Below are 16,725 nucleotides of genomic sequence, written 5' to 3'. Positions count from 1 at the left end.
AGGACTGTGGGCTTTCACTGGCAGGACCTGAGATCAACGCCTGGTCAGGGGATTAAAACCCTGCATATCCTGCATGCAGTCAAAAACAGGAAAAAAAACTTGACCTCTGAACATAAGAAGGTGTGGAGAAAGCTCCTTTATTTCTCACTCGCTGAGATGACTGTTTGCTGCCTGGCTTTGGACTTTTCCCTGGATGCACTTAGAAGTGGGGTTTTGAGCTCAGGCAAGCCCCCTCTCTCTGTGGCTGGAGGTCAGCATGCCCCTGGCATTAGCAGACCTGCTGAACTTGCAAGGTGAGCTCAGCCCGACTCGGTGTGGCCAGGGAATGTCCTGGGGCACACTTGTCTCTTCCTCTGGCTCGGGGAGAATCAGGCTGGTGCCTTTGGCCTGGATGTCACATCCTCTGCTTTGCTGTCCTGTCTTTCGTGAAGCTTACTTTGGGGATGTCTTCGGCATTTCTGAGCATTATCTTCCTCTTCATGTGGCCTTTCTGTCCTGCAGGACGAGGAGGGCGCAACAGATTCAGCTTCCCTGGCACTAATTATGGTAAAGGAGGTCTTTCGTAAAAGCCAAACCAGGAGAAGTTCTGCTGAGGAGCTAACCCCCTCATGGGTGCTGCCTGACCGCCTGGCTCTCTGAGCGGTGTCCTCACTGTGCACTGGAGCTGGGGAGGGGTTTGCATGGCAGGCGGGTTGCAATCCTTCCAAGAAATGAAGGCTTGCTCACGCGTGTTACTGCCTGTGCACACACAGGACATGTGTGTGTCCCTGCATGTGTGTGCATGTGGCTGGGTGGGCACACGGGTGCTTGTGTTTATACATGTGGAGAGATGTTCACATGTGCCTTTGTGCTGTGTGTCTGTGCATGTGTGCATATGAATTTGCAACACATGTGCATGTGTGTGTCTGCTGTGGATGTGTGCACGTGTATATAGGTGTAGCTCTTGTGTATTCATATGTACATGTGTGGGAGTGTCCTGTGCACACATGTGTGGAGGCATGTATGTGTGTGTCTGTGCTCATGTCCACATGGGCACAGAGCCTGTGATACTTGTGTGCATGCCTGCCTGTGTGTGAGTGGCTGTGCTGATGTGTGTCTGTGGACGTGTGCTTGTGCTCTATATGCATACATACGTGTATATGTGGGTGTGCACGTTTTGCATGTCTGTGCATGGGCGTGTCAGTGTGTAGCAAGTGTGTGCATGTATCTATGTTCGTGTCTGCTGCATTGTATATGTGGGTGTGTGCTGTGTTGCATGTGTGTACATGTATGCATATGAGTGTGTCACTGTGTTGTTTATATGTAGGATGTTGTGTGTGTGCATGTGTGTATATGGGTGTGTGTGTATGTGTGTGTGTTTGATGTTTGTCTGTGCATGTGTGAATATGGCTGTGTGTGTGTGGCATGTTCTGTGTGCGTGCACATGTGTATATGGGTGTGTTCTGTGTGTATCTGTAATGTAGGTGCATATGGGTGTGTGTGAGTATGTGGGATGTTGTGTGTGTGTGCATGTGTGTATATGGGTATGTGTGTATGTGGGATGTTGTGTGTGCATGTGTGTATATGGGTGTGTGCTGTGTGTATGTGTGATGTGTGTACATGTGTGTATATGGGTGTCTGCATGTGCTTCTTGTGCACGCCTTTGTGTGCATCCCTAAGCCCTGAGGTTGCAGCCTCACCCACTCGGTCTCCACCCCCGTCCCCTCCCCACTTGGATGCAATGCCCGCCTCCCAGCAGCAGACAGCCCATGCCCAGCTCTTCTGAATACACACATGACCATGTGTTTGTTCCCTTCCAGGTGGAGGTGGCTTATCCACACATCGCAACCAGCAAGGTAGGGCCCAGGGGCGGGGCGCACGGTCTTCCGACGGGTTGACTCCCCACGTGTCTGCAGAGGGGCTGGAGCAGGCCTGGTATTGTCTCTGCTGAGGGCGTTCAGGGACCACCTGCTCTCTCTGTGTGGGCATGCAGAAGCTCCTTTCGGGCGGGTTCCATCCCACAGGTGTCAGAGAAGGAGACGTGGGGACCGATTCAGAGCTGAAAGATGCCTGGGGCTCTGGGGACCGATTTGGAGCTGTTAGATGCTTGGGCTCTGAGAGCTGTCTGCGGTGCTTGGACCTGCTGCTGCCCACCGTCGGCGCCCCTTTCGTTGACTCAAGCCTTCAAGGAGAGCAGCAGAGAAACCACAGCCTTCACTGCCGAGAAGCCCCCAGCGGGGCCCTGCCCACCCCATGACGGTCCGCAGGGATGGCCTGGAGTGCGGCCAGTGGGCATTGGCCGAGTGTCGCTGGGATGACGGAGGCCAGATTCTTGGATATCTGGAGGCTGACACCAGTGCAGGGGGAGAATGAACCCACCCGGCCGACCCCAGGGCTCTGGGGGAGAAGAAAGCGATAGACTTGACCTCCTCAGCCTTCCGGCCCAGGACCCAGGCAGTGCAGCAGTATTGCCGTTTGCGGGACGTATTACCATTTGCAGGACATAAGGCTGTTTGCTGGACATGTGGGCATTTCCAGGATGTATACTGTTTGCGGGACGTGTGGGTGTTTGGGGGACGTATGTGAGGGCCATGGGTGCTTCCCTTCTCGTGGACTGGAGGTGAGGCAGGAGAGGTTCGCCCCAGACAAGAATCAGGTGTGACACAGATTCATGGGGTCCTTGGCAGGACAGGGGCATTCCTGATATCTCAGCTGCTGAAGAATCCACCTGCATTGCAGGAGACCCTTGTTCAATTCCTGAGTTGGGAAGATCCACTGGAGGAGGGATAGGCTACCCACTCCCGTAGTCTTGGGCTTCCCTGGTGGCTCAGTTGGTAAAGAATCCATCTGCAAGGCGGGAGACCTGAGTTCCGTCCCTGGGTTGGGAAGATTTCCCTGGAGAAGGAAATGGCAAGCCATTCCAATATTCTGGCCTGGAGAATCCCACGGAGTCTCATGGGGTCGCAGGGAGTTGGACGTGGCTGACTTTCAGTCTCCCTTTTTGGAGGACAGGGGCCCTTCCCTGGTGGTCCTCCTCCCAGCGGGAGGAGAAGGGGACGGCAGAGGATGAGATGGTTGGATGGCAGCACTGACTCGATGGGAAATGGCAGCCCACTCCAGTATTTTGGCCTGGAGAATCCCATGGAGTCCGATGGGGTTGCAAGGTATCGGGCGTGACTGAGTGACTTTCAGTTTCACTTTCGGAAGGACAGGGTGCCTTCCCTGGGGGTTCACTGATAAACAATCCACCTGCAATGCAGGATGTGGCTTTGATCCTTGGCTTGGGAAAGTCCCCTGGAGCAGGATGTGGCAAACCACTGCAGTATTCTGGCCCAGAGAATCCCGTGGACAGAGGAGCCAGATGGGGCTACAGTTCGTGGGGTCACAGAGAGTCAGACACGACTGAAGCAGCTAAGACCTTTTCACTTTCACCAGGACAGAGGACTCACCCAGGATTGGGGTGGGGTGGAATACGGAATGAGTGCTCCTGGAGCGGACATCTCCAAGACACAGTCTACAGATGTGTGGGAGTCGGGCAGGACAGGAGACAGTGGTGTTGTGCTAGCTTTGACTGAATGTTCCCCCAAGAACTGTAGCGATTCGTGGGGCCAGGGTATGGAATGTGATGGATGTGGAGGCTCTAGGATAACTGGCCGGGTGACCCCTGTTCTGGTCTGCACTTTAATATGCGCACTCCCTTGGACTGCAAGGAGATCCCACCAGTCCATCCTAAAGGAGATTGACCCTGAATATTCATTGGAAGGACTGATGCTGGAGCTGAAACTCCAATTATTGGCCACCTGATGTGAAGAGGTGACTTACTGGAAAAGACCCTGATGCTGGGAAAGATTGAAGGCGGGAGGAGAAGGGGACAACAGAGGATGAGATGGTTGCATGGCATCACCGACTCGATGACGTGAGTCTCAGCAAGCTCCGGGAGTTGGTGACGGACAGGGAGGCCTGGCGTTCTGCGGCCCATGGGGTCACAAAGAGTCTGACAAGAGTATGCAACTGAACTCAACTGTGTGTATATGGGTGTGTGTGTATGTGTGTATGTGGGATGTTGTGTGTCTGTGCATGTGTGTATATGGATGTGTGTATGTGGGTTTGTGGTATGTTGTGTGTGTGTGGCTGTGTGTATATGGCTGTGTGTGTGTGTGTGTGAATTTGTGTGTGTGTGCATGTGTGAATATGGATGTGTGCTGTGTGTATATGTGATGTGTGTATATAGGTGTGTGTGTGTGCATGTGTGTGTGTGCATGTGTGTATATGGGTATGTGCTGCCTATGTGTGTGATGTTTGTGCATGTTTGTATATGGGTGTGTGTGTGTGTGCATGTGGAATGTGGTGTGCATGTGTGTATATGGGTGTGTGTGTATGTGTGTGTGTGGGATGTGTGTGCAAATGTTTATATGGGTGTGTGAGTATGTGTGTATGTGGGATGTTGGTGTGTGCACCTGTATATATGGGTGTGTGCACATGCCTCTTGTGCACGCCTTTGTGTGCATCCCTATGACCTGAGGTGACAGCCTCACCCCCTCGGTCCCCACCCCTGTCCCCTCCCCGCTGGAATGCAATGCCTGCCTCCCAGCAGCAGGCAGCCCATGCCCAACTCTTCCGAATATGTGCGTAACCATGTGTTTGTTCCCTTCCAGGTGGAGGTGGCTTATCCGTACATCTCAACACGCAAGGTATGGACAAAGGGCGGGGCGCACAGTCTTCCGAGGGGTGGGCTCCCCACGAGTCTGCGGAGGGGCCGGGGCAGGCCTGGTATTGTTTCTGCTGAGGGCGTTCAGGGACCACCTGCTCTCTCTGTCGTGGGCACCGTTCGGAGCTGCAAGGTGCCTGATGCTCTGGGGACCGATTTAGAGCTGATAGATGCTTGGGCTCTGAGAGCAGAGCTTCGGTGCTTGGAGCTGCTGCTGCCCACCGCCGGCACTCCTTTCGTTGACTCAAGCCTCGAAGGAGAGCAGAGAAACCACAGCCTTCACTCCGTGGAGAAGCCCCCAGCACGGCCCCATCTGCTCCATCACGGATCGCAGAGGAGGCCTGGAGAGTGGCCAGCTGGGTCGGCCGTGTGTCACTGGCAGGACGGAGGCCAGCTTCTTGGGAATCTGGAGGCTGACACTAGTGCAGGGCGATGGTGAAACCACCTGGCCGACCCCAGGGCTGTGGCAGAGAGGAAAGCGATAGACCTGACTTTCTAAGCCTTCAGGCCCAGGACCCAGGCAGCGCCGCAGTATTGCCATTTGCCAGACCTATGGGTGTTTGCGGGAGGTGTTGCTGTTTGCGGGACATGTGAGTGTTTGCGGGACGCATGTGAAGGCCATGGTGCTTCCCTTCTGGTGGACTGGAGGTAGGGAAGGAGAAGTGTGCACCAGACAAGAATCAGGTGTGACACATGGATTCATGGGGTCCTTGACAGGACAGGGTCTTCCCTGATGTCTCACCTGCTGAAGAATCCGCCTGCAAGGCAGGAAACCACAGTTCAATTCCTGAGTTGGGAAGATTTGCTGGTTGAGGGATAGGCTACCCACTCCCGTAGTCTTGGGCATCCCAGGTGGCTCAGTTGGTAAAGAATCTGCCTTCAAGGTGGGAGACCCGGGTTCAATCCGTGGGTTGGGAAGATTCCCCTGGAGAAGGAATGGCAACCCACTCCAATATTCTGGCTTGGGGAATCCCATGGAGTCCCATGGGGTCGCAAGGAGACAGACAGAACTGACTTTCATTTCCCCTTTCCGGAGGACATGGGCCTTCCTTGGTGGTTCACTGATAAACACTCTACCTGCAGCTCAGGAGATGTGGGTTTGATCCCTGGGTTGGGAAGAACCCCTGAAGCAGGAAATGGCAAACCACTGCAGTATCCTGGCCTGGAGAATCCCATGGACAGAGGAGCCTGGTGGGGCTACAGTCGGTGGGGTCACATAGAGGCAGACATGACTGAAGTGGCTAAGACTTTTTCACTCTCACCAGGACAGAGGACTCACCCAGGATTGGGGTGGGGTGGAAGACGGAATGACTGCTCCAGGAGGGGACATCTCCAAGGCACAGTCTACAGATGTGTGGGAGTCGGGCAGGACAGGAGACAGAGGTGTTGTTCTATCTTTGACTGAATGGACCCCCAGGAACTGTAGTAATTCGTGGGGCCAGAGTATGGAATGAGATGGATGTGGGGGCTACAGGGGTAACTGGCCGGGTGACCCCTGGGCTGGTCTGAACTTTAATACGTGCACTTCCTTGGGCTGCAAGGAGATCCCACCAGTCCATCCTAAAGGAGACTGACCCTGAATATTCCTTGGAAGGACTGATGATGCAGCTGAAACTCCAAGAGTTTGGACACCTGATGGGAAGAAGTGACTCACACGAAAAGACCCTGATGCTGGGAAAGATTGAAAGCGGGAGGAGAAGGGGATGACAGAGGATGAAATGGTTGCAAGACATGACTGACTCGATAACATGAGTGTGAGCAAGCTCCTGAAATTGGTGATGGACAGGGAGGCCTTGCGTTCTGCGGCGCATGGTGTCACAACTAGCCAGCACGACAGAGCAGCTGAATTCAACTGTGTATATGGGTGTGTGTGTGTGTTCGCGGGATGATGCATGTGTGTGTATGTGTGTATACAGGTGTGTGTGTATGTAAGTATGTGGGATGTGTGTGCACGTGTGTGTATGGGTGTGTGCTGTATGTGTGATGTGTGTGTGCATGTGTGTATATGGGTGGGTGCTGTGTGTGATCTGTGTGCATGTGTGTATATGGGTGTGTCTGTATGTGTGCATGTGGGATGTTGTGTGTGTGCATGTGTGTATCGGGTGCGTGTTAATGTGTGTTTGTGGATTTTGTGTGCACATGTTTATATGGGTGTGTGTATGTGCCTATGTGGGATGTTTGTGTGTGCCCGTGTGTATACCAGTATGTGTTTATGTGTGTTGGGGGATGTGTGTGTGCATGTGTGTATACGGATGTGTGCTGTGTATATGTGTGATGTGTGTGTGAATGTGTGTATATGGGTGTGTGTGTGTGTGCACATGTGGGGTGTGTGTACATGTGTGTATATGGGTGTGTATGTGTGTATCTGGGATGTGTGCATGTGTTTGTGTGTCTCTGTGTGTGGGATGTATGTGTGTGCATGTGTGTATATGGGTGTGTGTCTATGTGTTTTGTGGGATGTTTGAGTGTGCATGTGTGTATATGGCTGTGTGTGTATGTTGGAAGTTGTGTGTGTGAGCAGGTGTGTATTTGGGTGTCTGCTCTATGTGTGATGTGGGTTCATGTGTGTATATGGGTGTGTGCGCATGTTTCTTGTGCACGACTTTGTGTGCCTTCCTACGCCCTGAGGTGACAGCCTCACCCCCTCGGTCTCCACCCCAATTCTCTCCCATCTGGGATGCAATGTCCGCCTCCCAGCAGCAGGTAGCACGTGTGTATGTGGGTATGTGGGATGTTGTGTGTGTGTGCCTGTGTGTATACGGGTGTGTGCGTACGTGGGATATTGTGTGTGTGTGCACGTCTGTATAAGGATGTGTGCTGTGTGTATGTGGGATGTGTGTGCACGGGTGTATATGAGTGTTTGTGTATGTGTGTGGGGGGGATGTTGTGTGTGTCTGCATGTGTGTATGTGGGTGTGTGCTGTGTGTATGTGTGATGTGTGTGTGCATGTGTGTATATGGGTGTATGACCATGCTTCTTGTGCATGCCTTTGTGTGTATCCCTACAACCTGAAGTGACAGACTCACCCCCTTGGTCTCCATGCCCGTCCCCTCCCCGCGGGAAAGCAATGTCCGCCTACGCAGCAGCAGGTAGCCCATGCCCAGCTCTTCTGAATATGCGTGTAACCATGTGTTTGTTCCCTTCCAGGTGGAGGCGGCTTATCCATACATCTCAACACGAAAGGTACGGACGAAGGATGGGGCACACAGTCTTCCAAGGGGTGGGCTCCCCACGTGTCTGCGGAGGGGCCGGGGCAGGCCTGGTAATGCTTCTGCTGAGGGCGTTCAGGGACCACCTGTTCTCTCTGTATGGGCATCAGAAGCTCCTTTTGGGTGGATTCCATCCAACGGGGGTCAGAGAAGGAGTCGTGGGCACCGTTCGGAGCTGAAAGATGCCTGGGGCTCTGGGGACTTCTCGGAGCTGCAAGATGCCTGAGGCTCTGGGGACCGATTTGGAGCTGAAAGATGCTTGGGCTCTGAGAGCACGGCTGCGGTGCTTGGAGATGCTGCTGCCGATCACCAGGGCCCCTTTCGTTGCCTCAAGCCTCGAGGGAGAGCAGCAGAGAAACCACAGCCTTCATCCCCGGAGAAGCCCCCTGCGGTGCCCCGCCTGCCCCATCACGGATCACAGGGGAGACCTGGAGTGCAGCAGAAGGTGTTGGCCGTGTGTCGCTCTGCCAACAGAGGCCAGCATCTTGGGGATCTGGTGGCTGACACCAGTGCAGGGCGACGGTGAACCCACCCAGCAGACCCCAGGGCTTTGGGGGAGAAGAAACTGATAGAGCTGACTTTCTAAGCCTTCAGGCCCAGGGCCCAGGCAGCACCGCAGTATTGCCGTTGCCGGACCTATGGGTGTTTGCGGGAGGTGTTGCTGTTTGCGGGACGTGTGAGTGTTTGCGGGACGCATGTGAAGGCCATGGTGCTTCCCTTCTGGTGGACTGGAGGTAGGGAAGGAGAAGTGTGCACCAGACAAGAATCAGGTGTGACACATGGATTCATGGGGTCCTTGTCAGGACAGGGTCTTCCCTGATGTCTCACCTGCTGAAGAATCCGTCTGCAAGGCAGGAAACCACAGTTCAATTCCTGAGTTGGGAAGATTTGCTGGTTGAGGGATAGGCTACCCACTCCCGTAGTCTTGGGCATCCCAGGTGGCTCAGTTGGTAAAGAATCTGCCTTCAAGGTGGGAGACCTGGGTTCAATCCGTGGGCTGGGAAGATTCCCCTGGAGAAGGAAATGGCAACCCACTCCAGTATTCTGGCCTGGGGAATCCCATGGCATCCCATGGGTTGGCAAGGAGTCGGACATAACTGACTTTCATTTTCCCTTTCCGGAGGACATGGGCCTTCCTTGGTGGTTCACTGATAAACACTCCACCTGCAGCTCAGGAGATGTGTGTTTGATCCCTGGGTTGGGAAGAACCCCTGAAGCAGGAAATGGCAAACCACTGCAGTATCCTGGCCTGGAGAATCCCATGGACAGAGGAGCCTCGTTGGGGCTACAGTCTCTGGGGTCACAAAGAGTCAGACACGACTGAAGCGGCTAAGACTTTTTCACTCTCACCAGGACAGAGGACTCACCCAGGATTGGGGTGGGGTGGAAGACGGAATGACTGCTCCAGGAGGGGACATCTCCAAGGCACAGTCTACAGATGTGTGGGAGTCGGGCAACACAGGAGACAGAGGTGTTGTTCTATCTTTGACTGAATGGACTCCCAAGAACTGTAGTAATTCGTGGGGCCAGAGTATGGAATGTGATGGATGTGGGGCCTACAGGGGTAACTGGCCAGTTGACCCGTGGGCTAGTTTGCACTTTAATATGTGCACTTCCTTGGGCTGCAAGGAGATCCCACCAGTCCATCCTAAAGGAGACTGACCCTGAATATTCCTTGGAAGGACTGATGATGCAGCTGAAACTCCAATCCTTTGGCTACCTGATGCAAAGAAGTGACTCACTGGAAAAGACCCTGATGCTGGGAAAGATTGAATGCGGGAGGAAAAGGGGATGACAGAGGATGAGATGGTTGCATGGCATCACTGACTCGATAACAGGAGTCTGAGCAAGCTCCTGAAATTGGTGGTGGACAAAGAGGCCGTGAACTCTGCGGCCCAGGGTGTCACAAACAGTCAGCATGACAGAGCAGCTCAACTCAACTGTGTATAATGGGTGTGTGTGTTGTGTGTATGGGGGATTTTTCGTGTGCATGTGTGTATATGGGTATGTGTGTATGTGAGTATGTGGGATGTGTGTATGCGTGTGTATATGGGTGTGTGTGTGTGTGTGTGTGTATGTGAGATGTTGTGTGTGTGCATGTGTGTATGGGTGTGTGCTGTATGTACAATGTATGTGCATGTGTGTATATGAGTGTGTACATGTATGTGGGGGATGTTGTGTGTGTGTACATGTGTGTATATGGGTGTGTGCTGTGTGTGGTGTGTGTGCATGTGTGTATATGGGTGTGTGTATGTGTGCATGTGGGATGTGTGTGACTGTGTATATTGGGTGTGTGTGTATGTGTGTATGTGGGATGTGTGTGCACGTGTTTATATGGGTGTGTGTGGGGGGGGGGATGTTTGTGTGTGCATGTGTGTATATGGGTGTGTGCACATGTTTCTTATGCATGCCTTTGTGTGCCTTCCTATGCCCTGAGGTGACAGCCTCACCCCCTTGGTCTCCCCCTCCCCGTTCTCTCCCGTCTGGGATGCAATGCCCACCTCCCTGCAGCAGGTAGCCCATGGCCAGCTGTTTCGAATACACACATGACCAAGTGTTTGTTCCCTTCCAGATGGAGGCAGTTTATCTGTACAGCGCAACCCAAAAGGTACGGCCCAAGGGCGGGGAGCATGGTCTTCTGCAGGGTGGGCTCCCCAGTGGCTGCAGAGGGGCCAAGGCAGGCGTGGTGTTGTTTCTGTTGAGGTCGTAGAGGGACCACCTGCTTACTCTGTGTGGGCGTGCAGAACCTCCTTTTGGGCAGGGTCCATCCCACGGGGGTCAGAGAAGGAGACGCCGGAACCGACTCAGAGCTGAAAGATGTCTGGGTTCTGGGGACCAACTCAGAGCTCCCAGATGCCTGAGGTTCTGGGAACCGATTTGGAGCTGATAGATGCTTGGGCTCTGAGAGCATGGCTGCGGTGCTTGGAGATGCTGCTGCCCACCTCAGGCACCCCTTTCATTGACTCAAGTTTCAAAGGAGAGCAGCAGAGAAACCACAGCCTTCACCCCCGCAGAAGCCCCCAGCGGGGCCCCACCCACCAGGTCATGGATCTCAGGGGAGGCCTGGAGTGCGGCCAGGGGGATTGGCCATGTGTCGCTGGGATGACGGAGGCCAGCTTCTTGGGGATCTGGGAGCTGACGCCATTGCAGGGTGACGGTGAACCTACCCGGCAGACCCCAGGGATTTGGGGGAGAAGAAAGTGATAGAGGTGACTTTCAAAGCCTTCAGGCCCAGGACCTGGACAGCCCCGCAGAGTTTCTGTTGCTGAACGTATGGGTGTTTGCGGGACATGTTCCTGTTTGCGGTACATGTAGGCATTTCCAGGACATATGTGAAGGCCATGGGTACTTCCCTTCTCATGGGCTGGCGGTAGGGAAGGAGAGGTGTGCCCCAAACAAGAATCAGGTGTGACACATGGATTCATGGCATCCTTGGCAGGACAGGGTCTTTCCTGATGTCTCAGCTGCTGAAGAATCCACCTGCAATGCCGGAGACTCAGGTAAAATTCCTGAGTTGGGAAGATCTTCTGAAGAAAGGCTAGGCTATCCACTCCCGTAGTCTTGGGCTTCCCTGGTGGCTCAGTTGGTAAAGTATCCACCTGCAATACGGGAGACCTGGGTTCACTCCCTGGGGTGAGAAGATTCCCCTGGAGAAGGAAATGGCAAACCACTCCAGTATTCTGGCCTGGAGAATCCCATGGAGTCCCATGGGGTCGCAAGGAGTCGGACGTGACTGAGTGACTTTCAGTTTCACTTTCGGAAGGACAGGGGGCCTTCCCTGGTGGTTCACTGATAAGCACTTCACCTGCAGTGCAGGAGATGTGGGTTTGATCCCTGGGTTTGGAAGATCCCCTGGAGCAGGAAATGGCAAACCACCGCAGTATTCTGGCCTGGAGAATCCCATGGACAGGGGAGCCTGGTGGGGCTACAGTTCATGGGGTCACCAATAGTCGGACATGACTGAAGCAGCTAAGACTTTTCCACTCTCTCAAGGACAGAGGACTCACCCAGGATTGGGGTGGGCTGGAAGACAGAATGAGTGCTCCTGGAGGAGAGATGTCCAAGGCACAGTCTACAGATGTGTGGGAGTCGGGCAGGACAGGAGACAGAGGTGCTGTGCTAGCTTTGACAGAACGGACCCCCAGGATCTGTAGTAATTCATGGGGCCAGAGTATGGAATGAGATGGATGTGGGGACCACTGGGGTAACTGGCCGGGTGACCCCTGGGCGGATCTGCACTTTAATATGTGCACTCCCTTGGACTGCAAGGAGATGCAACCAGTCCATCCTAAATGAAGTCAGTCCTGAATATTCATTGTAAGGACTGATGTTGAAGCTGAAAATCCAATACTTTGGCCACCTGATGCAAAGAAGTAACTTACTGGAAAAGACCCTGATGCTGGGAAAGAATGAAGACAGGAAGAGAAGGGGACGCCAGAGGATCAGATGGTCGCATGGCATCACCGACTCGATGGCATGAGTCTGGGCAAGCTCCAGGAGTTGGTGATGGACAGGGAGGCCTGGCGTGCTGAGGCCCATGGGGTCACAAATTGTCGAACACGACTGAGCAGCTGAACTCAACTGTGTGTATATGAATGTGTGTTTATGTGTGTTCATGGGATGTTGTTTGTGTGTGCATGTGTGTATATGGGTGTGCGTGTGTATGTGTATCTGAGATGTGCGTGCACATGTGTATGTGTGTGTGTGTGTATTTGCGATGTTTGTGTCTGCATGTGTGTATATGGGTGTCTGTGTATGTGTGTATGTGGAATGATTGTGTGTGCATGAGTGTATATGTGTGCACATGTATGTGGGATGTTCTGTGTGTCTGTGCATGTGTGTATATGGGTGTGTGACCATGCTTCTTGTGCAGGCCTTTGTTATGTCCCTATGCCCTGAGGTGACAGCCTGACCCCATCAGTCTACACCGCCGTCCCCTCCCCGATGGGATGCAATGCCTGCCTCCCAGCAGCAGGCAGCCCATGTCCAGCTCTTCCAAATACGCGTGTGACCATGTGTTTGTTCCCTTCCAGGTGGAGGCAGCTTATCCACACAGCACAAAACACAAGGTATGCCCCAGGGGCGGTGCCCACAGTCTTCCAAGGGGTGGTCTCCCCACGTGTCTGTGGAGGGGCTGGGGCAGGCCTGGTTTTGTTTCTGCTGAGGGCGTTCAGGGACCACCTGCTCTCTCTGTGTGGGCGTGCAGAAGCTCCTTTTGAGCACGGTCAGTCCCACGGGGATCAGCAAAGGAGATGTGGGCACCGTTCGGAGCTGAAAGATGCCTGGGGCTCTGGGGACCGATTTGGAGTTGAGAGATGCTTGGGCTCTGAGAGCTGGCTGCGGTGCTTGGAGCTGCTGCTGCCCACCGCTGGTGCCCCTTTTGTTGCCTCAAGCCTCGAAGGTGAGCAGCAGAGAGACCACAGCCTTCAGCCCCGGAGAAGCTGCCAGCGTAGCCCCACCTGCCCCATCACGATTTGCAGGGGAGGCCTGGAGTGCGGCCAGCGGGGTTCACTGTATGTCACCAGGATGATGGAGACCAACATCTTGGGGATCTGGAGGCTAATACCAGTGCAGGGCAACGGTGAACCCACCCAGGAGACCCTAGGGCTTTGGGGGAGAAGAAAGCGATAGAGCTTACTTTCTAAGCCTTCAGGCCCAGGACACGGGCAGCACCGCAATATTGCCATTTACCGGACATATGGGTGTCTGCGGGGCGTATTACCATTTGCAGAACGTGTGGGTGTTTGTGGGACTTATGTGCAGGCCATGGGTGCTTCCCTTCTCGGGGACTGGAGGTAGGTGGGGAGAGGAACATCCCAGACAAGAATCAGGTGTGACACAGGGATTCATGGGGTCCTTGGCAGGAAAGGGTCTTCCCTGATCTCAGCTGCTGAGGAATCCACCTGCAATGCGGGGGACCCCGGTACAATTCCCGAGCTCAGAAGATCAACTGGAGAAGGGATAGGCTACGCAATCCCGTAGTCTTGGGCTTCCCTGATGACTCAGTTGGTAAAGAATCCACCTGCAAGACGGGAGACCTGGGTTCAATCCTTGGGTTGGAAAGATTCCTCTGGAGAAGGAAATGACAACCCACTCCAGTATTCTGGCCTGGAGAATCCCCTGGGGTCCCATGGGGTCGCAAAATTCAGACACGACTGACCAACTGAACTGAAGTGTGTGTATATGGGTGAAGGTGGGATGTTTGTGTGTGCATGTGTGTATACGGGTGTATGTGTATGTGGGAGGTTGTGTGTGTTTTCCTGTGTGTGTATTTGTGTGTGCTGTGTTTGTGTGTGATGTGTGTGCATGTGTGTATATGGGTGGGTGTATGTGTATGTGGGATGTTGTGTGTGTGTGTATATGTCTATTATATGGATATGGGTGTGTGGTTGTGTGGCAAGTTTTGTGTGCATGCATGTATATGGGGGATGTTCTGTGCATACACGTGTGTATGTGGGTGTGTACTGTGTGTATGCTTGATGTGTGTGCACTTGTGTATATGGATGTGTGTATGAGCATGTGGGTTGTTGAGTGTGTGTGCATGTGTATATATGTATATGTGTGTGTGTGGGATGTTCTGTGTGTCCATGTGTGTACATGGGTGTGTCCTCTATGTATGTGTTATGTGCGTACATAGGTGTATATGGGTGTGTCCTGTGTGTTTGAGTTATGTGTGTTTTCTGTGAATGTGTGTATTTGGTTGGGTTGATATGTGGGATGTGTGTGTGTACATGCATGTATATGGGTGTGTGCTGTGTGTATGTGGTGCTTGACTGTGTGCATGTGTGTATATGGGTTTGTGCTGTGTGTATGTGTGATGTGTGTACACAGATGTATATGTGTGTGTGTATGTGGGTTCTTGTGTGTGTATGCATGTGTGTATATGGATGTGTGTATGTGTATGTGGGATGTTCTGTGTGTGTAGCTGTCTATATGGGTGTATCCAATGTGTATGTGTTATGTGGGTGCATATGTGTATATGGGTGTGTGATGTGTGTATGTTTGATGGGTGTGCACGTGTGTATATGGATCTGTTTGTGAGCATGGGGGTTGTGTGTGTGTGCAGTGTGGAGATGGGTGTGTGTGTATGTGGGATGTGTGTGGGTGCACGTGCTTATATGGGTGCGTGCAGTGTGTATGTGGGATGTGTGTGTGTGCATGTGAGTATATGGGTGTGTGTGTGTGTGTGTGTATTTGCGATGTTTGTGTCTGCATGTGTGTATATGGGTGTCTGTGTATGTGTGTATGTGGAATGATTGTGTGTGCATGAGTGTATATGTGTGCCCGTGTATGTGGGATGTTCTGTGTGTCTGTGCATGTGTGTATATGGGTGTGTGACCATGCTTCTTGTGCAGGCCTTTGTTATGTCCCTATGCCCTGAGGTGACAGCCTGACCCCATCAGTCTACACCGCCGTCCCCTCCCCGATGGGATGCAGTGCCTGCCTCCCAGCAGCAGGCAGCCCATGTCCAGCTCTTCCAAATACGCGTGTGACCATGTGTTTGTTCCCTTCCAGGTGGAGGCGGCTTATCCACACAGCGCAAACCACAAGGTAAAGCCCGGGGGCGGGGCATACGGTCTTCGGAGGGGTGGGCTCCCCACGTGTCTGTGGAAGGGCCGGGGCAGGCCTGGTTTTGTTTCTGCTGAGGGCGTTCAGGGACCACCTGCTCTCTCTGTGTGGGCGTGCAGAAGCTCCTTTTGAGCACGGTCAGTCCCACGGGGATCAGCAAAGGAGATGTGGGCACCGTTCGGAGCTGAAAGATGCCTGGGGCTCTGGGGACTGATTTGGAGCTGAAAGATGCTTGGGCTCTGAGAGCTGTCTGCGGTGCTTGGAGCTGCTGCTGCCCACCGCTGGTGCCCCTTTTGTTGCCTCAAGCCTCGAAGGTGAGCAGCAGAGAGACCACAGCCTTCAGCCCCGGAGAAGCTGCCAGCGTAGCCCCACCTGCCCCATCACGATTTGCAGGGGAGGCCTGGAGTGCGGCCAGCGGGGTTCACTGTATGTCACCAGGATGATGGAGACCAGCATCTTGGGGATCTGGAGGCTAATACCAGTGCAGGGAGACGGTGAACCCACCCAGGAGACCCTAGGGCTTTGGGGGAGAAGAAAGCGATAGAGCTTACTTTCTAAGCCTTCAGGCCCAGGACACGGGCAGCACCGCAATATTGCCATTTACCGGACGTATGGGTGTCTGCGGGGCGTATTACCATTTGCAGAACGTGTGGGTGTTTGTGGGACTTATGTGCAGGCCATGGGTGCTTCCCTTCTCGGGGACTGGAGGTAGGTGGGGAGAGGAACATCCCAGACAAGAATCAGGTGTGACACAGGGATTCATGGGGTCCTTGGCAGGAAAGGGTCTTCCCTGATCTCAGCTGCTGAGGAATCCACCTGCAATGCGGGAGACCCCGGTACAATTCCCGAGCTCAGAAGATCAACTGGAGAAGGGATAGGCTACACAATCCCGTAGTCTTGGGCTTCCCTGATGACTCAGTTGGTAAAGAATCCACCTGCAAGATGGGAGACCTGGGTTCAATCCTTGGGTTGGAAAGATTCCTCTGGAGAAGGAAATGACAACCCACTCCAGTATTCTGGCCTGGAGAATCCCCTGGGGTCCCATGGGGTCGCAAAATTCGGACACGACTGACCAACTGAACTGAAGTGTGTGTATATGGGTGAAGGTGGGATGTTTGTGTGTGCATGTGTGTATACGGGTGTATGTGTATGTGGGAGGTTGTGTGTGTTTTCCTGTGTGTGTATTTGTGTGTGCTGTGTTTGTGTGTGATGTGTGTGCATGTGTGTATATGGGTGGGTGTATGTGTATGTGGGATGTTG

General features: G+C 53.5%; 1 protein-coding gene across 1 annotated transcript in view; it reads left to right on the top strand.

Annotated features, from left to right (window-relative positions):
* The window catches only part of LOC133052993 (uncharacterized), a 47,514-nt gene that overhangs the window by 5,142 nt on the left and 25,647 nt on the right, over positions 1–16,725 (top strand). The window contains exons 3-7 of the mRNA XM_061137747.1: positions 1,800–1,835; positions 4,635–4,670; positions 7,835–7,870; positions 10,469–10,504; positions 15,412–15,447. Of these exons, the coding sequence (XP_060993730.1) occupies positions 1,800–1,835; positions 4,635–4,670; positions 7,835–7,870; positions 10,469–10,504; positions 15,412–15,447 (180 nt within the window). The remainder of the gene's footprint in view (positions 1–1,799; positions 1,836–4,634; positions 4,671–7,834; positions 7,871–10,468; positions 10,505–15,411; positions 15,448–16,725) is intronic.

The sequence above is a fragment of the Dama dama genome, chromosome X (assembly GCF_033118175.1).
Source record: "Dama dama isolate Ldn47 chromosome X, ASM3311817v1, whole genome shotgun sequence".
In the NCBI taxonomy this organism is placed as follows: Eukaryota; Metazoa; Chordata; class Mammalia; order Artiodactyla; family Cervidae; genus Dama; species Dama dama.
This window is presented reverse-complemented; position numbering and strand designations above follow the sequence as displayed.